At 35.4% G+C, this 23,388-nt stretch overlaps 3 protein-coding genes across 3 annotated transcripts; all 3 read left to right on the forward strand.

The window, feature by feature from the left end:
* Positions 1 to 449: 449 nt before the first annotated feature.
* Positions 450 to 7,519, forward strand: LOC115710069 (nuclear pore complex protein NUP93A). The gene is made up of 15 exons (XM_061111537.1): positions 450 to 784; positions 1,207 to 1,298; positions 1,472 to 1,538; positions 2,038 to 2,097; positions 2,614 to 2,703; positions 2,835 to 3,104; positions 3,412 to 3,507; positions 3,614 to 3,748; positions 3,964 to 4,017; positions 4,107 to 4,190; positions 4,715 to 4,801; positions 4,900 to 5,802; positions 6,324 to 6,505; positions 6,756 to 7,047; positions 7,149 to 7,519. The coding sequence occupies exons 1-15, from the start codon at positions 683 to 685 to the stop codon at positions 7,224 to 7,226; spliced, it is 2,592 nt and encodes an 863-aa protein (XP_060967520.1). The 5' UTR covers positions 450 to 682; the 3' UTR covers positions 7,227 to 7,519.
* A 4,458-nt stretch (positions 7,520 to 11,977) lies between these two features.
* On the forward strand, positions 11,978 to 19,971 carry LOC115711107 (putative disease resistance protein RGA1). Its single transcript, XM_061111538.1, has 3 exons — positions 11,978 to 12,738; positions 17,652 to 18,027; positions 18,289 to 19,971. Exons 2-3 carry the CDS (start codon positions 17,959 to 17,961, stop codon positions 19,948 to 19,950), a joined length of 1,731 nt encoding a protein of 576 aa, XP_060967521.1. The 5' UTR covers positions 11,978 to 12,738; positions 17,652 to 17,958; the 3' UTR covers positions 19,951 to 19,971.
* LOC115711104 (putative disease resistance protein RGA1) lies at positions 19,945 to 22,596 on the forward strand. The gene is made up of 3 exons (XM_061111539.1): positions 19,945 to 21,673; positions 21,764 to 21,831; positions 22,350 to 22,596. The coding sequence occupies exons 1-2, from the start codon at positions 20,060 to 20,062 to the stop codon at positions 21,809 to 21,811; spliced, it is 1,662 nt and encodes a 553-aa protein (XP_060967522.1). The 5' UTR covers positions 19,945 to 20,059; the 3' UTR covers positions 21,812 to 21,831; positions 22,350 to 22,596.
* The last annotated feature ends 792 nt before the right edge of the window (positions 22,597 to 23,388 follow it).

The following is a 23,388-nucleotide window of genomic DNA, read 5'->3' on the forward strand; positions in this document are numbered from 1 at the left end:
TTATATGAGAAAAAAATTAAATAATATTAAATGAGGTAATTTCCCAATTAGTAAATAAGATTTTTGCTTTTCAAAATTTTCTCGAACAATTGAGATATTTATCAATTTTTATCTATTTTTTTCTCATGGAAGTCTAATGTATAAAAAAATTAGGCGCATCATTAAGTACATGTTAAAATTCATAATTATAAATTAGTAAATATCAAAATTCAGAAGTATAATTTACTACATCGACAACAATTGAAAAGTTAGACAAAAATTCTTAAATTCAACAATCTTAATAATTCGAATAAAACTATTAACAGTCTAAAAAAATTCAGAGACATGATTTATTAGACGCAAAAATTTGGTGGCAAAAAACCTAATTATTTTTTTTTTCAGAAAAATAGCTAATTCCCATGAAAACTTGTCGTTTCGACATAAAAACGACAAATACCACGTGTTTGTTTATGGCTGCTGATAGCCAAATTCATCAAACTAAACGACATGTCGTTTATACAAAAACTTAAAAGAAGTGAGATTTTTTCTTCTTTTCGCTCCAGATTTCAGTTTTTCATTTCCAGGCCAAACTTAACGCAGTTTTGAAATTTTTAGGGCTTTAGAAAGTCCCTTAAAACCCTCTCTCTCTCTCTTCTCTCTTTTCTCTCTCTTGGTTCTCTCATTCACTGAGCTCCAGAAAAAAATGGCGAACGATCAAGACATGAGTAGCTGGACAGATCTCCTCCACTCATCCTCGAAGCTTCTCGAGCAAGCAGCTCCTTCAGCTCAATTCCCTCCTCTTCAGGTTACTCTCTTCACTTTAAGTTTCGTTCCCAAAAATGTGAGTTGAGAAAGTTGAGCCTAAAATCTGATTTTCGAATCGTGTCTCGTTTGGTGTTCAGAAGTACATTTTGAAATAGCAATATCTGCTGTGTAATTCGCATTAATGTTGTTATTTTGGGTACTGAGAAATGTTGAAGAAAGGGCTTTTATATACGTGGAGATTGTGCAGTATTAAAAATGATTTTGTTTGTTTGCTTAACCAGAAAATGAAGTGAAAAAAGTATGAGGTTTCTAATGTTTCAGTTTTATTTGAAGTACAGTTGAACAACTAGTGGTTATCTCTGTATATGTGTATGTATGTTGATGCAAGATTTAAATTTCACTTCAATAATATGTTAATGTGACTAATGGAGCTTATGAAATTGTGTATTTTTTTCCTTTCAGAGAAATTTGGATCAGTTAGAAACATTGTCTAAGAAGCTCAAGTCAAAAACCCTAAGAACTGAGGCTCCATCTCAATCGATTGCTGCCACAAGGTACTTTAGTGATTACTCAGAAGTTGTTGCTGTGTTTCTTATATATTTTATTCTTGAGTAGAAGATGTGGAATTTGCAACTGTTTAACTATTTGGATTTCACAATTTTCATGTATTAGTTCTCTGAAAATTGGAATTTATTTTATTTTCTTAATGTATTTTGTTGTTTTGAAGGCTGCTTGCAAGGGAGGGAATAAATGCAGAGCAACTTGCGCGGGACCTGAAGTCTTTTGAATTGAAAGTAAAATTTCTATAGCATTTTCTTTCATTTACTATATAATCTTCCCATGGGTTTAAAAATAGAGAAATTGGTGTCTTTGTGATGTATCTTATAAGATTCAAGGATAAGCTGTTGGGATTGGAATATAAGCTATTTTCTATCTTTTAAAATAAATAAAAAAAACTCCATTTTCTCTATTTTAAACCATTCCACTTTTAATTTCATATGGTTTTTGTATCTGTCAAAAATTTAATTGGACGTGTGGAGAGCTAATTAAAATAAGTTTGGTTGTTATACCCTTATTTCAATTTTTTCCCCTCATTTCAGTGACCTTTTGCAATAGTATTTAGATCCAACGCCAGCCACTTCTCTTTTTGTTTTCTCCAGTAGTTGTCTTTTTTGAAGTTCTTGCTTTTGTACTTAAGCGTTTTTGTTGAATATCAGTTAACAACCATGCAGTATTTTTAAAATTGATGATTGATTAGCCCTTTGTTTTTCCTCTACTGTATGTTTTATGAAGACAACATTTGAGGATGTTTTCCCTGCAGAGGCAACAACTGTTGAGGAATATCTGCAGCAGGTACGTTTGCGTCTGCGCTCGTTATTGTTTGTTTGTTTAAAAGTTCTTTATTGCCTTCTGTACTTGCTTAGGAGTAACTTTTTTTGTATGCTACTTTTGTTAGAGTGGCTTGAACTTTGGATGTGTAACCAATTTAGCTACTTAAAACACATATATTTCAAAATTCTAAAATAGGTCATGTGAATTAGGGTTATTCTCTCTCTTTCTCTCTCTCTCTCTCTCTCTCTCTCTCTCTCTGTGTAGTATATATTTATATTTTGTTAAGAAGAGAGAATCGTTCAATGTAGCTGCAAGCAAGCCTGAAAATTGGTTTCCCTCCGCCACAAGTGAGGTTACCTAATAAACTTGGGAGGAGGTTAGCATGTCTATATCTCTTTTTCAAGAACAAAAATAAATAAAAGAAGAAAAGAAGAGACTTTATTTGACTCTGAGAAAATAGCTTTTCTACTAACCACTTGATATAATTTGGCCATGTTTGTGACTGATAATGATTTCTGAATCATACCTATGCACCAGGTCCATGAAATGGCAATTATTTCAGCTGTCCAAGAAGCTCAAAAGGACAACCTCAGAAGTTTTAATGATTACATGTTGAAAGTGTTGGAGGTTAGTATGACACACTGGATATATATTACACTAATCATTTAATGATTAGAATATTACACTAATCATTTAATGTTGTGAAGTGATAATTAAGCTTTGAATCCTGATTGTTTTGAAATTTTAATGCTTGGTAGGAGGATTGGCAAAAAGAAAAGCGAGATAGTCTTCAAAGCTTGAGTCGAATTTCCACATTACCTAGAACTAACATGATAGTTAGCAGTAGTGGGGGTGCTCGCTCTGGTCAGATAGTGTCGATGACTTCTAGCCCTCAAGCTTCATCTGGTGCATCTAGCATGCAGCTTGTACCTCTTGCTAACAAGCCTATCCTAGAGAAAAAAGCAGCTGTCTATGCTGAAGTTGTAAAGAATCTGAATGAAGCAAGAGAACGTGGTTTACCATTTAAAGTAAGTTGAAACAATTTTTTCTTCCCTGTAATTAATCCTATTATAATTGATTCACGCCAGTAAATGAAAGAGCACCTAAACTTGATTCTTGAGTGGATTATCATATTAATATTTTAAGGAATGAGTGAGTTGCTGCTTTGAATTTTGAAGTTTTAGTTTTTTGACTAGTGATTGAGTTGCTGCTTTGAAAATTCTATTTTCACTTTACTAAAAGACATCCTGACAGAGTGATGCTTTAGAAATTGCTGTTAAGTTTTGTTTAAGCTGAGATAAAATACCGATTCTAATGGCTCGTTTCTGTTGTTAGCCTGCTACAGCTTTTAAGGGTGCTTATGAGAGTTTAGGCCTTGATGCATCTGGTGGAAAATCCGTTCATTTTCAGAAGATTTGGCACCTTATTCAGGTACTCGATCTGATGTTTAGGTGCTTAGTTTATATCCGATTGTTTATGATTTTCTTTGGCTTATTTATAGGGGAAGTTATCATTTTTTCCCTTGACTATTCTATAGGCATTGACTGGTGAAGACTCATCTGTTCCAAAAAATGTGTCAAAAAAGATGTCTTTAATTATTGGTGCAAGGCGCCATCTTGAGCGCGGTCATGAGAAATATGTAATGGATACTATACAAAGTCATCCTGCCCAGGTAAGATTACTTAATGTTTGGGAATTATTTTTTTTAATTTTTCTAATGATGCTCGGTGTAGTGTAAATTCCAGTAATTCTGTAATTTTATTGATCCATGCTTGCTCATGTCTTATACTCAAATTGTTCATTTCAAATTTCTTTCTTTTGCTGTTGTGTCTATTGTTGTATTTAGGGAACTTTCTATTTTGATGTTCACAATTACTCTCATTGTAGGCTGCACTTGGTGGGGTTGTTGGAAACATGCAAAGAATTCGTGCATTCCTCCGGGTTAGCATATTTGTTTTAATCTCTGTGCATTTTTCATGTCATTCTGAATATTGCTTCTTGTCTAATGTATTTCGTTCTTAAATTTACAGATCCGTTTGAGGGACTATGGAGTTCTAGATTTTGATGCAGGTGATTCTAGAAGGCAGCCTCCTGTGGATACAACTTGGCAGCAGGTCTGCAGTATTAATTGCTCTAATAATTCAAACCATCTAATACTTGTTTAATTCATATTAGTCTTTGTTGCATTGAAGTTGGAGTTGAAAATATGAAATGTAAAACAGAAGACATTTTCCAATAGTCCGACTTTGTTTTTTGCTTTACCTTGCCGCCTTCTTGTTGTGCAACAGGCTATTTAGGCATAAATTCTCTTACGTGTGGGTCATTAAACATTTTTAGTAATACTTGAGTCTCTAGGCTATGTTCGGTAGGAAGGAGCGAGAAATGGATGAATGGAGAGCTTAAACATTTATAGTAATCTCTCCTTCCATCACTCTCCCTCCATTCCCCTCCATCCACCCATCTCTCCTTCCTACCAAACACTTTTAATTTCTAACTGCTCAGATTTGTGCATGTACACACTGTCGGACAAGTTTGTATATCATAACTTGATTGCTCAGTAAATGGATATAAAGCCAACATTTGAGTTTAGCTGTTATTAATTCATTTCATACTAAATCATGTTTGTTGTCTGAGACAGATATACTTTTGCCTGAGAACTGGGTATTATGATGAAGCTAGAAATGTTGCTGCGTCTTCCCGTTCTTCACACCAGTTTGCTCCTCTGGTATATATACATATAATTGTGTTATCTCCTTTATCATACCTGATAATTGTGGCTATGTTATTCTTGTTCATAATTTTGTTCAATATAAAAATTATCAGCTTATGGAATGGATCAACACGGGAGGTATGGTGCCTAAAGAAGTTGCAGCTGCTGCCTCAGAAGAATGTGACAAAATGTTAAGAATGGGCGATCGAATGAGCCGAGCTGCATATGACAAGAAAAAGCTGTTATTATATGCTATCATATCCGGGTCACGCAAGCACATTGACAGATTATTGAGAGATTTACCCACACTTTTCAATACCATAGAGGACTTCTTGTGGTTTAAATTGTCAGCTGTCCGAGACTGCCCAGTTGGCCCCCCTTCAGTTGTTATAAGTGACAACTTGGTTCCATACACTCTGGATGATTTGCAGGGATACCTAAACAAGTTTGAGCCCTCATATTATACCAAAAATGGAAAGGACCCTTTAGTATATCCATATGTTTTGCTTTTAAGCATTCAGTTGATACCAGCTATCTTATACTTGTCTAAGGAAGCAGGAGATGAAGGTTATAATATTGATGCTGCACACATATCAATTGTGCTGGCTGACCATGAAATCTTTTCTGAAGGTGTTGGGGGTGGACAGAAAATGGGGGTGATGGATGCTAATGCAGAGGCATCTAGCTTGATTAGACAGTATGGGGCCTTGTATCTTCGTCTTGGTAATCTTCCAATGGCACTAGAATATTACGCTCAAGCTGCTGCAGCAGTTGGTGGGGGACAGTTGTCATGGTCCGGGAGAGGTACTGTAGACCAACGAAGACAGAAAAACTTGATGCTAAAACAACTTCTAACAGAGCTGTTGTTGAAAGATAGCGGAATCTATCTGCTACTTGGTACAAGAGGTGCGGGAGAAGAAGGTCAATTGAATCGGTTTTTGAATGACGAGAAATCTAGAAAGCAGTTCTTGCTTGAAGCTGCTCACCAGTGTCAGGAAGCTGGATTATACGACAAGGTAATCCTCACATACTTTTTTCTTGAATGAAAGCAGCATATACACAAACAATAGATTTTTTTTTATACGTTCTCATCTGTTTTTGCCTCTTATGATATTCATTTTCCTCCCATCTGGACATGAGCTATTCTGGTAGAATACTATGAAAAAATAGAACTCAAGTGCTTGACTCATTTTTAGTAAAAAGGGTTCCATGATTGTAAGGGGTTTATTCTATACGAACCATGATTATCATTATTCTGGTAACTTCATACTTGGTCCACCATCCTATTTTTTGTAGGGGTAGAACAAACTCATATTGATATCTCTATTGTCATAAAAAAAAATGTTAACTTCATACTTGGTCCAACTCTATTGTCATCATTCTTTACACCATCTGCATTTTATTTGTTGTCTTTCTCATGATTTGGTTCTTTTATGTTTCTTCTTTGAATTATGTGGTTAGCATTAGTGCTATCTCATTACCTCATTCTTAGACTTTTTCGGAATTCTATTGTAATCATTAATCTCTTGCCTCTCAGTCTATTGAAATTCAAAAAAGAATTGGGGCATTTTCAATGGCATTGGATACAATTAACAAGTGTCTCTCCGAAGCAATCTGTGCCATCTCACGTGGTAGATTGGATGGTGAAAGCCGGACTTCTGGCTTCGTTCATTCTGGAAATGAGATATTGGAGACGTACAAATATCATCTTGAAGTCAGGTTATTCCCAACTCTATCTCGGTTCACTTCATTTGATTTTGTTACTGTCAAACAGTGTTAGGAGTTTAGAGAAATCCTAAACATAAAAGGCATGTTTATTGATAAATCTTGTCATTCTTAATTCATAAGAATAGAAAGAAGCAACAAAAAGAATTTGGAGAGCGGTGCTGAATATAGTTTCTGTTGCATTTGACTTCGATTGATTTTCTGTTTCTGTATCGCTAAAGATGTTAAAAATGTGCATATGCAGTCCTCAAGAAAGAGAGAGCGTTACAGAACAGCAGACAGTGTTAAGACAACTGGAGGCAATACTCTCAGTTCACAAGTTGGTTAAACTTGGTCACTATATTGATGCTCTCAGGGAGGTTGCAAGACTTCCCTTTCTTCCTCTGGATCCAAGAACTCCCGACATTGCGCCTGATGTGTTTCAAAACTTGTCTCCTCATGTTCAAGCTTGTGTTCCAGACCTTCTCAGAGTTGCCCTTACTTGTCTGGATAATGTCACAGATTCTGATGGATCGCTCCGGGCCTTGAGGGCAAAGGTTTGTGTATTTTGCAGTACTAATATTTCTTGTTATGCGAAAATGAATAAAATGTGAGAAGTGATTGTAGTTAAGAACTTGGATTGATTTGTGTTTTGCAGATTGCGTCTTTTATTGCGACTAATTCGAGTAGGAATTGGCCTCGGGACTTGTATGAAAAGATCGCAAGAAGCTTATGAACATAAGATGAAAATGATGGTCACGTACCAAATCCAAGAAGAATGGTCACATGTATTTATTTTGTTTGAGCAATGTAAATCAATGGGGAATGAGAATGTGGCGATCTGATCAACATCTTGGTGAATGGTGAGACTGAGAGAGGACATTTATTTGTAGAAAACAAGTTTAGAGAATGGTATGTAAAAATCTGACTTGTCTTTCTTTCAAACTGATGAGTAATGAGTTCAACTGTAGCATGCGGTTTACTGAGGTTTATTTTGAATGTGTTATTTACTAAATTGTTTTCTCTGTACTTTTGTTTTTTTTTCCTTTACTCCAAATCTTTTGTAGAGGAGTAGATTTCAAATAGTTCCATTATGCAACTAAACTAATTTTAAAGGCAATACAATATAAAGATTACTCGTTATATTTGTATTAGAGAGTTTCATATTGTTAATTTGTGAAAAAATAATAAAATATATAAGATCCATGAGTTCTAGCAGCTTTCTAATAATTTTTAAAAGTAATATATTTTATTATATTTTTTTTAATCCTAGAGTATGAATTAAACTTAAATGTAATATTAGAAGATCTAAGTCTACTATGGCAGGCTGCTTATCGGATTGGGAGTCTTTTTTAGCAAATTGTATGGTGCTTCTGTGCTATTTCCTTATCATTTTCAATATTTTTTTGGAAAGATGCTAAGTATTTTGTAATTGGTGGCTTTATTCAAGAAAATAATAAAATAATGAAAAGTCTACAAAGAAAAATAATAATGATTCTTTCTTTCAGCTTACAAAAAAGAAAAGTATTTGCTTAACTACAAAAATGAAAAGTGTTTTTTTGCTTAACTACAAAAAGGAAAAATTGATAGCATGATAGATGAATAAGCTGAAGAAAAGTAAGACAGATATGACATGTCCCTTTCCTAATAATTGACAGAAACTTTAGCAAACATAAATAAATAATTGACCTAATGAGATAATATGGCATTAAAATAAAACTTAAGAACCACTTGAAGCTAGTCAAGTGATTATAGAGATATTAAAAGTGCTTGTGTGGAGATTATGGGATTAATTAATTAAAGTATATGTAAGAAATAAGTAAAAGAAATGTAAAACTTACTACTTAGTCTCTATAGTTAATAGATTTATTAGTCCTCGATTTTTCATTATTTTTTTTGCCTTTTATTTTTTATTTCAGTCATGAATAATAAGGTGTTATTTTTAAATTACTTTCAAGTTTGGTTGTTTTAGTTTCACTCAGGTAGCACCAGTGACGGAACCAGACGACAAAATAAGAAGGGGTCAAATAAAATAAAACATAATAGTGACTCCTGAAGAGTGTATATGTTTTTGAGAATAATATAATTATATTATTCGTGTATATAAAAATGAAACTTGTAATGATTATGTTGTAATGAATTTACATTACCTTTTGAAAGTTTCATTGAAATACAAATTATAGTGAACTTGAAGTTCATGAATTGAATTTTTTGACATGATCAATCATATGCAATAAATTGTCAAAAAATTTGACTAAATTTTGTTGAAGAACCAGAAGATTCTTCTCATTGTTAATTTATAAGGCTCAAAAGAAGAATGTGCATATATTTGCACATAGAAAATATTTAAATTATATTTCTTTAACAATCTTGAGCCATTGTTAGATTTTTATTGCATAGTTTCTTATCGATGTGATAAGATTATATGATCATGCATTTACAAAATGTGTAAATTTATGTATTTCTAATTATACACGTATGACTCATTCTTAGAAATGAATTAAGTTCATAAGGATTGAACTTAAAACTGAAGTTTATTGAACCTGAAGTTCAATGTCATATAGTATATATGAGTTTAAACAAATATTGATTCATTGTGATATACTGAAATCCCTACAGGTATATTAATATTATTAGATATCACAATTTCTTAAAATTCTCTCGATCAGGGGGAGAGAAGCAGTTGGGATCGATGATAATTTTTGAAAAATGATCCTTGCACAAAGTATAAGAACGATATAGTTCAAAATGATATATACCAACTGCAAATCAATATTACTCAAAGTTGAGATAGAATGAGTTGAAAACGCCTGAAGCGTAAATGAACAATATAGAAATTATTAGTAAATGTTCATTTGATTTGCCCTGAAGTTGTTAAATCTAGAGGTACTCATGGAGATACCTTAATGTTATAAAGTATTAAAATGATAACCGTGATGAAAACGGTACTTGAAGAGACTCCCAAGAGAAGTTAGACATAACACATTTGATCATAATTGAATCCCTGAAGTGATTCTATATAGGTACCTATAAATGATAAACATATTTGAAAATATGTAATTTAAAGAGATCTCTATAAGTTATGTCAATATGGGAGGAAATTATCATATACTGAAATTTTTGTCGACAATAGAAGTTGAATGTTTGCATATGCAATAAACTAACATGAGATAGCAAGGATCATGGTATTAGATTTGTCGAGAATCATCGACATATATTTTGTTTTTGGCCAAAATATTATGACGCAATCCAGGCTAATTTACTCACATAAAGTGAAGTAAGACCTGTAGGGTGTGCAAATAAATATTTCTAATGAGAAATTTGCATATATGTATTTGTACATAATGAATTGTTGTACAAAGTTTGCATAGACATGAGATTGATTGAAGTAAGGCTTAAATATTGAGAAAATATAATCATTATTTGATTATAGCCTGGAATATATTTTATGAGGATTTATAAGCGTCACATAAATGTTGCAACAAAAAGTTATTCATTTAGAGCTCCTAATATAGTGAGAATTTGAAATAAGCCTTATCTAAAAATTCTAGAAGAATTTAATACATGTCTTAAGTGATATAAATTCTAAGTCGCGCGCACTATATGACAAAGATCTTTGTATGAAATAAAGACATGTAAGTAAATTATTGTTTGAAAAATACGTATGGTTGTCTATGCAGTATAAATACGTAAATTATACGTTGTGATAGACTCTTGAAGAGTTTTTGATTAATTGCAAAACAAACTTTTATTTCTTTTGTATATCGAGAAATATTAAATGTATAAAGTTTGTTCATTAGTATTGAAGTCCTGAAGTACTTCATATGTATCAAAAATTATAGATATATGATCATTTGATATGGAAATTAAGATCATACAACAAGATGGAACAAATACGTGGTCTTGGAGTACCATCATTGTCACAAATGAAAATTTATAGTACCATTAATGTGTTATGTTCATATCTACTTGAAATTTTAAATTTTAGTATGAACAAAGTTGTGTACACACATGAATGATACAATTAGTTGGATAAAGACTAATGTTCCACGAACCCCTCATCTATAATTTAGAAGTCCATACATACTCTGAAAGAGTTATAGAAAATATATGATCAAAGATATATATGGTGATATTTTAAAAGTGATAACAATAATCTTATGAGATTTATTATCACCAAAAGAATTATGGATCATATGTGCATGAGGGGGAGACATATTCATGTTGCACTCTTTTTCCCTTAGTTCAGGTTTTGTCCCAATGGGTTTTCCTGACAAGGTTTTTAACGAGGCAACTTGCAAATAGTTATGAATATGAAATATATATTATACTCTTTTCCCTAGCTCAGATTTTGTCCCACTGGGTTTTTCTGGCAAGGTTTTTAACGAGGCAACTATAAATCATGTTAACATACTTGCATTTTATGAAGCAAGTAGAGAATGTGTGTGAGTGAGATCATTGACATAGCATATTCGGGAAACATATGGATTGCACTCAATAAAGAAGTATTAACCTAAGCAATTCTCTATGGATAATACTGCTTGCATCGTTCAACTAAAAGGAGGTACATTGAAGGAGATAGAGTTAGAACACATTTCACGAAATTCTTCTTTATACGCTTCAAGAAAATGCATATTGGTGTTCAACATATTCAATCAAGTGTCAATCTTACAAACTTATTCACAAAGTTATTACCAACATCAACATTTGAGAAGACGGCAGACAAGATCGAAATTCGTCGATTAGAAGATCTCCACAAATGCCTAAATGAGGGGGAGTTAGTTTACACTATACTCTTTTTCCTTTGATCAAGTTTTCAGCAAGATTTTTAATAAGACAGTTATATTATGGACATCCAAGGGGGAGTGTTATAAATATTAATAATTATGTGGATGTCCAAATCTTTTATTTATTACCATGAATTGTAATCAACATTCCTCTTTTCCTTAGTTTCCCTTTTTCTTAGTTTCTTAATATCTCACTCTTGTATTTGTATAAATAGGGGTTCACCCCATTGGAATAAACAACTCAGAAATTCTCATTCACTTTCTCTTTCTCTCTTCATCTTCTTCTTCTTTCTTCTCTTCTACTTTATATTATTTTATATTATTTTATAACAATTTGTAAAATTTTAGATTAATTATAATTAATAAAATACTTAAAAATCTGTAATTAAAATATTTAACAGATCTATTTTAGTAATAATATTTATAAATATATTTTCTTAAAAAATAAACAATGCATTATTAGTTAAAAAAAATAAATTTTGGAAAAAAAATTATAAATTTAGATATAAATTGTTTTTTTTTTTTTAAAAAAAAAAAGTTGGGTCGGATCAGATCCGATCCGTATAAGGCGGGTCGGATCTGATCCGATCTGAGTATCTGATCCAGCGGGGCGGGGCGGGGCAGATCCTTACTTGATCTAGATCAGGTCGGATCATAGCCGGATCAGATCCGACCCGCCCCATTGACATTCCTATTTATGGAGGGATGTTAAAGGGAGTGTCCATTCATGAAATGGCTTCCCTCATGTGAGGATTTTTTGTAATTGTCTCTGCATTGTAATTGATTCATACTGCTGGTTTTCCCTCTCTCTCCATTGATTGTAATCAAATCTAATTCAGCAATAAAGATTCTTCTTCATGTTCATAATTCAGCCATATGTTTTCTTGGTGAATTCGATTTCTTACTCTTTCATAAGAGTTCATTATTCTTGATCCTTTATTTTGTTCTGTTATTGTTTGTTTATTGTTGTTTCAGCAGTGTTCTTGCACAACAGTTAGTTAGGAGAGTGGTTTGTGTTACTTACAGTTACAATATTCACCATAATTATATAACATGTTCCTAGTACCAGGCACTGGTAACTAATTCTTTATTATTCTTTCAAAAAAATAAATTGTAGCTCAAACTACTCACTACTCTTCAATCTGATCGAAACCAAGTTTCATATCCATGACAGAAATCCTCTTCAATCTAGTCCCTCTCATTTCTCCTCTCCAAGATTTGTCAAAGATTCTTATTTAATATTTTTTTGTCAAGAAAATATATTTAATATTCTGTGTTTTACTGCATGGTATTATTATATTCCACTACTAATAATATAATCTGAAAAGGCAGACCATGCTTCAAACATTGACCACGCACAGCTAACTATGCATGCCAACCTAACAACGTACAGAAAATATAATAATAAAATTAAAAAGGGGAGAATTTCAATGATATGTATGAGTTGTATCACTATCAGTAGTGTTTGTAGAGAAGCAAAACAAAGAAACAGAAAACAGAGAAGAACAAATGGCAAAAAGCTGACTATTATTGACTGAAATGAGTCTTTATATACAGAGTACAAAACCAGCTAAACCAGAAAAGAATAACAACCAATTAACTACCTAAACAGATAACTAACTGTTAACTAACAATTAGTTAATACTGTTACATCCCCCCTCAAACGAAAAGGGGTAGTTGCCATTTTGAGTTTGGATTTGAGGTAGATAAACCGGTCTTTGGATAAAGGTTTTGTAAGTAAGTCAGCCACTTGATCAATACTGGGAACAAAACGCACAGACAGTTCTTTTGCCAGAATTTGATCCCTGACGAAGTGCAGATCGATCTCGATATGTTTAGATCGTGCATGGAACACGGGATTTGCTGCTAGTGCAGTAGCACTTTGGTTATCCACCCATATAACAGGACACTGAGACAGAGTAATGTGCAGTTCAGACAATAAGGAAACAATCCAACGTAGTTCAGCAGCCGTGTTAGCTAATGCACGAAATTCACTCTCTGTACTTGATCTTGCAACTACCTGTTGCTTCTTGGCTGACCAACTTATTAAGTTGTCACCTAGATAGACAAGATATCCACCTGTTGAACGTCGATCATCAACACAGGACGCCCAGTCAGCATCAGAGTAACTTGTAAGAGTTAAAGAAGTTGCTGGTTTGAGCAGTAGGCCTTCTGAGATGGTGCCCTTGAGATACCGTAGGAGGCGTTTGCAGGCTTCCCAGTGGGAGACAGTTGGGGCTTTCAAAAATTGGCTCAACTTGTTTGTTGCAAATGCAACGTCCGGTCGTGTAAGTGCAAGGTATTGTAGGGCCCCAATTGTACTGCGGTACAAAGTCGGATTATCAAACAAGTCTCCATCATTAAGAGACAACTTGGTGGAACTGCTTATGGGAGTACTACAGACTTTGGCACCTTCCATGTTAACTTTCATTAGAATGTCTGTTATATATTTCGTCTGAGAAAGAAACATGCCTTGTTGATTACGATGAACCTCCACTCCCAAAAAATAATGAACTTCACCTAAATCCTTAAGTGAAAATTCATGATTAAGATCAGTAACTAGTTTAGTAATCAAAGACTTATTTGGGCCTGTTACTAGGATATCGTCTACATATACAAGTAGTATAAGTAGATTATCTCCATGACCATGAACAAAGAGGGATGTGTCAGATTTTGAGGACTGAAAACCCCATTGAAGTAAACAAGTCCTGAGCTTATCATTCCAAGCACGGGGCGCCTGTTTTAATCCATAAAGCGCTTTGTGTAATCGACAAACATGATTTGGCTTACTTTCATCAATGAACCCGGGTGGCTGTTGCATGAAGACAGTCTCGGTCAAGATGCCATTTAAAAATGCATTACTCACATCTAATTGAGTGACCATCCAATTACCAGTGACAGCAAGAGTAAGAACAGTTCGCACTGTGACTGGTTTCACTACTGGAGAAAAAGTCTCTTCGTAATCGATCCCAGGAGCTTGGAGATAACCCTTAGCAACGAGCCTGGACTTGAAACGATCCAAAGAACCATCAGCATGTAACTTTATTCGATGTACCCATTTATTTGGAATAACATGCATACCCTGTTGGTAAGGAACAAGAGTCCAAGTACCAGCTTTCTTTAGAGCAAAAACCTCAGTTTGCATCGATTTAAACCAGTTGGGATCCTTAAGAGCAGACTGTAGAGACTTCGGTTCAGATGGTAAGAGAGATTCAAGCAACAGATGCTTGGTGGCCAGGTACGACTTTGGTTTAATAATACCATTTCTTGATCTAGTAATCATAGGATGAGACCTGTGAACATTGTTGGTGGACTGAGTGGGTTCTGAGACACATGAGGGATCATTTGGACAGGGAAGAGAGGATGTAGAAATGTGTGGAATGGGGGCTGTGATTATATTGGTGTCAGATGGATGTTGGTGTTGGGAAGGTTCGTGAGAAGTGTTTGGGAGAGTTGGTTGGGTTTGTAATGGTGAGATTGATGGTGGCATTTGTGGGATATTTGTGTTGATTTGTGATGAGGGGTTCGGTGGAGAGTGGTGTAAGGGAGCATCAGAATGTATAGGAGGGTTTTGTGTCTCAGAAACACCAGCAGTAGCAACATTAAGATTACTAGTATTAGAAGTGGAAAAAGTTGCAGTAGGAACAAAACTAGTGAAAAGGTCAGAATGTACCTGTTGTTGGTGGTTGGTGAAGGAATGGCCAGGATAGTGATGCTCATTGAAGACCACATTTCTTGCAATGTAGATACGACCATTGGTGTTTTCACAGATATATCCTTTGTGAGCAGAAGAATATCCAAGAAACAAGCATTGGTCAGATCTAAACTGAAGTTTATGAGAATTGTATGGTCGTAAATGGGGAAAGCATGCACACCCAAAGCTTTTTAGTATTGTGTAGTCTGGTCTGTCATTGAATAGACATTCATATGGACTAATCCCATTGAGTACAGGAGTGGGAAGTCGATTAATGATGAAGGTTGCAGAATGAAAGGCATGCCACCAGTATTTCAAACTTAAGTTTGCTTGAGCAAGCAAGGTGAGTCCAGTTTCTGTAACGTGCCTGTGTTTTCTCTCTGCTCTGCCGTTTTGTTGGTGAGTATGAGGGCACGGATGTGAGAAAAGAATGCCTTGATCAGCCAAGAATCGTGCAAATGGTTTGTATTCACCACCGCCATCTGCCTGCACACTTTTAATGGGCAATCCAAACTGTTTCTCGACCATACTTTTAAAAGTAATAAACCTGTCAAAAGCTTGGGATCTAACTGTGAGGGGATAGATCCAGGTGAATCGGCTATAGTCATCTAAAAAATGTATGTAGTATCGAAAGCCATCTTTGGATGGTTCATGACTGGGACCCCAAAGATCAGTGTGGATCAATTCAAGGGGCTGACTGGCTCGAAATTGAGACACAGGGAAAGACAGACGATGGCTTTTGCCTCTTTGACAGGCATTACAGAATTGAATGGTTTTCAATGTGCCTGTATGGGGAAGGGAAGGTAATAGGTGCTGCAATGTTGATTGAGCACAGTGGCCTAATTTGCAATGCCATAAGTTTACATCAGCAGGCTTTGAAACATGAAAAGTGCAAGGATTTGACACAGAAGAGTAAAAGGAACTTTCATTCATAGAATTTGTGTTACAATTGGTGGCTGAGTAAGAATACTCAGGAGTACAATTAGAGGCAGTAATACAATTGTAAGCACTATTGGATACAGTAGGGGAAACAACATGACATTGCAGGGTGGGAGTCGACTCTTTTGAGGCATCACCAAGACGATAAAGACCATCTTTAACTCTCCCTTTGAGCAGAACTGTTCCTGTTGTCTTGTCCTTGACAAAGCAGCAGTTTTTATGAAATTCAAGGAAAATGTCATTATCCTCGGTTAGTTTGGAAACACTGACTAAATTCTTGGTGATATGAGGAACATTTAAGACAGAATGCATATGTAAGGGATAGTTTGGGTTAAATGAAGGAATGGAGACAGAACCAACATTAGAAACAAGAAGTTTCTTACCATCTCCAATGGCTAGAGTTTCTGTGCCATTAAAAGGTTTGGAAGAGTCGAGATTGGCATTGTCGAATGTGACATGGGTGTTGGCACCAGAATCAACATACCAGTAGCTATCCTCACCAAAATCTTGAACCATGGTTGTGGTGTAGGCCTGAGGATCACAATCAAACTCAAGATCAGTGAGAAAAGCACGATTAACGGGAGTACCTGGTTTAGGAGTTGTCCAGTTTTTGTCGAATCGATAGTGAAAAACAGCAGCAGTGTGGCCAACTCTCATGCACACTTGACAGATAACTCTTGGATTAGAGTACTTCATGAACCCTCTTCCACGACCATTTGCTGAACTATGATTTGGAGGGCCTGAATTAGAATTGGAAAATGGTCGAACACCTCCTGATCTACCATTTCCGAAAGTAAGATTGGCCTGCATTTTGAGGGAAAGGTCACTCATGGCAACATGGTGTTCAATGCGACTTTCATGAGAAAGGAGAAGGGCTTGAACTTCTTCTACAGTCAGTACATCACTGCGTGATGTGATTCCAGATACAACTGGATCAAATTCCGGGCCAAGACCGTTCAAGATTTGTAAAACAAGATCTTGATCATCAACGGGAGATCCTGCAATGGCCAAAGAATCAGCAAGGCTTTGAGCTTTGTCGATGAACTCGGAGATGGAGAGACCGCCTTTTTGGACATGGGAGAACTGGCTTTTGAGCTGGAGTCGTCGGGCCTTTGTTTGGGATGCAAATTTCTGTTCGAGTGCACGCCAAACAGAGTGAGATGAACTGTAATTGGCAACAGATGCAAGAACGGAGTCGGACATCGAGGATCGCAACCATGACAGTAGAAGTTGATCTTTCTTACGCCATTGACTATATGCCGGGTTGGGAGTGTTGTTGAGCAGATGTTGAGGCGGTGGAACTCCGGTGAAGAGGATCTCATCAAGATCGTGGCCTATGACCGTGGGAGTGACCTGAGATTTCCAGGATAGGAAATTTGTGCGATCGAGTTTCACAGTGAGGGAAGAGGACAAAGAATGCGAGAAAGGATTCCAAGATCCTGTTGCAGCGGGTTGAGAGGCAGGAGCCTGAGCTAGAGGAACATTATTCATGGCAGTAGCCTGAGGATCGGAAGTTGACGATGACATTGTCGAGAGTCAAGACTCCTGATACCATGTAGAGAAGCAAAACAAAGAAACAGAAAACAGAGAAGAACAAATGGCAAAAAGCTGACTATTATTGACTGAAATGAGTCTTTATATACAGAGTACAAAACCAGCTAAACCAGAAAAGAATAACAACCAATTAACTACCTAAACAGATAACTAACTGTTAACTAACAATTAGTTAATACTGTTACAGTGTTTACTTACTTGTAACCAACATCTGAAACTCTCTCTTCAATCACTGGATCTGAACCAAGTTTGAAAAGCCATGGCTGAGTTGATCCTATCTCCAATTGCTGAGAAAATCATCGGTGGTTTGGGATCTGAAGCTGTGAAACACATCTCTGGTTTGGGGTGTGGAGGCTGAGCTTGAAGATCTCAAAGAAACCATTTCAACAATCCAAGCAGTGCTTTTGGATGCTGAGAAGAAACAGTCTCACAACAACCAAATCAAGAACTGGCTCCAAAGGCTCAGCACTGTGGTTTTCAAAGCAGACGACTTGATGGACGACTTCAACACTGAAGCTTTGAGGCGCCAACTCATCATGCCTCAAAACCCAATGGCCAACCAGGTACGTATTTCTCTTAGCTACACTACACAACACCAATATATTATTTGTAGTTTAATATATACGCAAACCCGGACTCGGGGTCAGGTCCGAGGTCCTGGGCTGGGTTTGAGGTCTGGCGGTCTAGGTTCGGGTTCAGATCTATGTATGGATCTGGTCCGAATGAGCATGTTATGATATGAAAATGAGTCATTAAACTAACATATTAAGAATGCGATTTAAATTATTTCTAAGAAAATGAAATAAAATTATACAACTCCACAGGTGTGCACCTTCTTTTCCACCTCCAACCAGCTTGCTTTTCGTTTCAAGATGAGTCGTAGAATACAAGGCATCAAGAAAAGACTGGCTTCCATTTCCAATGATAAAAGCTTCTTTTTGGAGCAAGGACGTCAAGAAACTACTCTAACTGCTAGAAGAGTGAGAGATGCTGACTTCTATGTACGTAAGGAAGATGTTATTGGGAGGGGCAAGGATAGATCGTTCATCATCGATAATCTTTTGTTGGAGAGTTCTGATCAAGAGAGTGTCTCGGTGATTGCCATTGTAGGAATAGGTGGTCTAGGAAAAACCACTCTTGCCAAAAGTATTTATAATGATGCGCAAGTCCAAAAACAATTTAAGTTAAGGATTTGGGTGTGTGTATCCGATCAATTTGACTTCAGAGTAATTATTAAAAGTATTATTGAGTCTGCAAAAGGTGAGGCTATTTCGAGAGACATGGGAACAGAACTGTTAGTAAAGAAGCTTCGAGAAGTACTTGGTGGAAGTCAGTATTTTCTTGTACTAGATGATATATGGGAGGAAGACCATGCTATGTTGTTGAAGTTAAAAGATTTAATAACAAGTAATGAAAATGCTGGAAGTAGAGTTGTTATAACTACTCGCAGTGAAAACATTGCTAAATTCTTAACTACCAAACAACAACCCTATCGACTAGGGGTTCTTGATGAAGTTGAATCTTGGTCTTTGTTTAGAAAGGTGGCTTTTGAAGATGGCTCACAAGAGCTAGATAACTCTAGCATTGTGCAGATTGGAAAGGAGATTGTGAAAAGGTGTAAAGGAATCCCCTTGGCCATCAAAACAATAATAGGAAATATATTACATGGGAAAAGTTTACAATCAGATTGGTCTTCCTTAGATAAGGAATTTTCAAAAATACCTTATCGAAGTGAAGATGATATCTTACCCACCCTCAAATTGAGTTATGATCATCTTCCCTCCCATTTGAAACTTTGCTTTGCTTATTGTAGTTTATTTCCTAAAGATAAAGAAATTAAGGTGAGAAATTTAATTAACCTTTGGATGGCACAGGGGTTTCTCAAGTTAACAAATCCAAGTCAAGATCAATGTTTGGAAGATGTGGGTTATGAATGGTTTATGACTTTGTTGGAAGGATCATTCTTTCAAGATGTTGAAGTAGATGAATGTGGAATTATAAAGAAATGCAAAATGCATGATTTGATGCATGATCTTGCCGTTCAAGTAGCAGGAGAAGAATGTACTACTTTTGACTTCGACTTTTTAAATGGTCAAGGAAATATCAAGAAAACTACTCTTCATGTGTTTTTTGAAAACTATGCTTACTCGGGAAGTGAAGTTTCAGCTTCATTGGCTCATGCAAAAAATATTCGAACATTTCTTAGTACTTTAAACGATAACGAGGAGTCATTTTGCGATGCCATAACATCAAACTGTAAGGTTATACGTTGTTTGGATTTGAACAATTCAAGTATTAAGATAGTATCAAATTCTATCAGCAAGTTGAAACACCTGAGATATTTAGACCTTTCACGGAATTCTTTTCTCGAGTCACTTCCCAATTCAATTACGAATTTGGTGAATTTGCAAACGTTGAAACTCAATCATTGCTCAGATCTCAAAGCACTACCTAGAGAATTTGAGAAACTCATCAAGGCATCTTGAACTTTCTTCGTGTGAATTGAATTCTTTGCCAAGTGGACTAGGTCAGTTGACACAATTGAGATACTTGGATCTTTCTAAGAATGAAAGTCTGTTATCACTTCCAGATTCAATGAATGATTTGTTGAATTTGCAAACACTGAAACTCAATGAATGCTCAAAACTCAAAGAGCTTCCTAGAGATATTGGGAAACTCATCAACCTTAGGCATCTTAAAATCTCTGATTGTGATAAATTGGCGTATATGCCAAGTGGACTGGGCAAGCTAACTAATCTCCAAATATTATCAAATTATGTGTTGATGAAGAGCGAAAAGTGTATCCGAAGGCATGGTGGTGAGCTAAAGGAATTGATGGGATTGAACAACTTGAGAGGCAAATTGGAAGTTATAAATTTGAGTTGTGAGAAAAATGTGGCAGCGGAGTATGAGAAAGCCAAACTAAAGGATAAACAATATCTTCGATCATTGAGATTGGAGTGGGATTCTGAAGCTAAAATGGATGAAACCGAGGCTATTGTTGGTTATGAGATGTCATTAGAAGGTCTCCAGCCTCACCAAAATATTCAGAATCTAAGGCTAATAAATTATGGGGGTGTTAAACTCTCCAGCTGGCTCTCATCACTTACTAAGCTTGTGAAGTTAACTTTGAAAGATTGTGCAAAATGTGAGCATGTCGTTCCATTGAATCAATTCAAGTGTCTCAAGGGTTTGTACCTTGAGAGGTTGATATGTTTAGAGTACATATCCAACACTAATAATGTCAGCGAAGACTTGGTTGGTTCAACAACAACATTACTGCCATCTCTAAATACACTTTGGTTGCAGGATTTGCCTAATCTAAAAGGATGGTGGAGAGAGATTGAAGTTGATCATTCTTGTTTTGATGCAAATGCAAATGAAGATAATCACACTTCCTTGTCTTATTATCTCCCTTCTCTTTCAAACTTAGTTATAGATGATTGTCCTAAGCTGACTTGCATGCCACTTTACCCACAATTGGAAACATTGAAGATGAACAAGACTAGCCAGAAGAGATTTGAAGAGACATTAAGAACGAGGATGATGATGAGCAATAACTTTGGATCTGTATTCCCAACAACTCCTTCTTTCTCAGTTCTCTCCAAATTAGAAAGGCTAATTCTAAGAGACATTGATGATCTAGAATGTCTTCCAGACTCCTTCAAGAGCCTTGCTTGTCTCAGTCGCTTTTATATTGATGGTTGTCCTAAATTGAAGGATTTGTGTCCTGGTATTCTACATCTCTCATCACTTCAAAGTCTATATATTGTAGAATGCGAGGGGTTAGGGGACATGCTGATTAGTGATGATTATGACTTTATGTGGCAATCCCTAAATGGAACACTCCGATCACTAGTACTAAAGATGTTGCCAAATGTAGTGACTATTCTTCCTATGGGTATCCAACATCTTACCAGCTTACAACAACTTGAAGTTTTCTGGTGTGATAGTCTAACAACAATTCCAGAGTGGATCCACAACCTCAAATCACTTAAGAGGCTTTGGTTATCCAACTGCCCCAATCTGACATCATTCCCTGAAGGAATTCGAAGCCTCACCACTTTGAACGTGTTACATATTTTTAAATGTCCCATTTTATTGAAGAGATGCAAAAGGAATACAGGTGAAGATTGGGATAAGATTTCTCATATAAAAGACTTGTTCTTACGTCCAGATCCCAACAAAGAAGAAGAAGAAGAAAATGAGGTACAAACGTCAATGTCTAATGTTTGCTTTTATTTTCATATTAAATTAAAAATCAGTGCTTATAATGTTTATCCTGATATTATATTGCAGAATACAAAGGGATGCAACCTCTTCAACAAGTTTAGAAATCAAGGATAGATATCATATGTGTAGCGTAGGTAATTACTTCCTTCTCATATGATTTATATCTAAAACATTTTTTTTTAAAAAAAAAAAAACAAGAGTAAAATTTGTCATGGACTGAAGCTATATATCATTGTTAATGTATACAATCTAGAAATTTTTCCATAAACTGATTTTACTGAACAAATGGAGGAGAAAAATATAAACTCTGATATTTCTATTGATTGGAAAGTTTTGGGTGTTTCGATGATCATGAGTTCATTGTTGTTTTGAATAATGTAAGTACTTTGAATTATTTTTTGAACTGGGTTTTTGTTAAAGATAATGAAAAATATGATCTATAAATTTCTGAAGGGTTTACTAAATTAGTAGAGGAAACAAAAAAAAAAAGGTTTATTTTGAGTGGGATTCAACTACTAATAACTTTGTTTTAAATTTTTTTGTTTAACTAGTCCGATGGCTGTCTAAACTAAGTTAGCATATGTTAGTGAAATCTTTATTCCCTTGTATGTTTCTTTGTTTTTAATTGATTCTAAATTATTTATAACTAAAGGAGCAAAAGAGAGTGAAGAAGAAAAGGAAGCAAAGTATGAAGGAAATGTAAGGGTACTTAGGAGGATGTGCAATTGAAAGAGTGACTGTTTTAACAGTAAGAAGAGAAACACAAGAGCAAGAGCATTATCGGATAAGATCAGTTGAGTGAACTAAGTTGTTTAAGCTACAAATATCATTATGTTGTATGAATTTGTATGGTATATGTATTAGTACTTTTTAATTTAAGTTGAGTTAGATGTTATGACTTCATTTTCATAATAAATCCTGTTTGGTGTATGGAACAGATATAATTTTGCATGAGAAATGGATATTATGGTGAAGCAAGAAATGTTGCTTTTCTCGTCTCGTTATTCACACCAGTTTGCTCCACTGGTATGCATATATGTGTAGTTTTACATTATCCCTTTTATGATTTCTGATAGTTTTGGCTATATTTTTATTTTTATTCTATTTTTTTTTTAATATAGAATTAACAGCTTACTATAGGTGAAGCAATCATTTGCTGAGTGAGGTGTTTTCAATGTTTATATATGTATCTCTGGTGAAAAGCTTGTAATATATACATTGAGATTGCATAATAGAAAGAGAGGTCTCAAATGGTGTGTATCTATAGTTGTTAAATCTTGGTAGTTGTTGTTGTTTTCAGTATCGCTAAAGATGTTAAAAATGTGCATATGCAGTCCTCAAGAAAGAGAGAGCGTTACAGAACAGCAGACAGTGTTAAGACAACTGGAGGCAATACTCTCAGTTCACAAGTTGGTTAAACTTGGTCATTATATCGATGCTCTTAGAGAGGTTGCAAGACTCCCCTTTCTTCCTCTGGATCCAAGAACTCCCGACATTGCGCCTGATGTGTTTCAAAACTTGTCTCCTCATGTTCAAGCTTGTGTTCCAGACCTTCTCAGAGTTGTTCTTACTTGTCTGGATAATGTCACAGATTCTGATGGATCGCTCCGGGCTTTGAGGGCAAAGGTTTGTATTTTTTGCAGTACTAATATTTCTTGTTATGCAAAAATGGATAAAATGTGAGAAGTGAT

This window comes from Cannabis sativa, chromosome 3 (genome assembly GCF_029168945.1).
Source record: "Cannabis sativa cultivar Pink pepper isolate KNU-18-1 chromosome 3, ASM2916894v1, whole genome shotgun sequence".
In the NCBI taxonomy this organism is placed as follows: Eukaryota; Viridiplantae; Streptophyta; class Magnoliopsida; order Rosales; family Cannabaceae; genus Cannabis; species Cannabis sativa.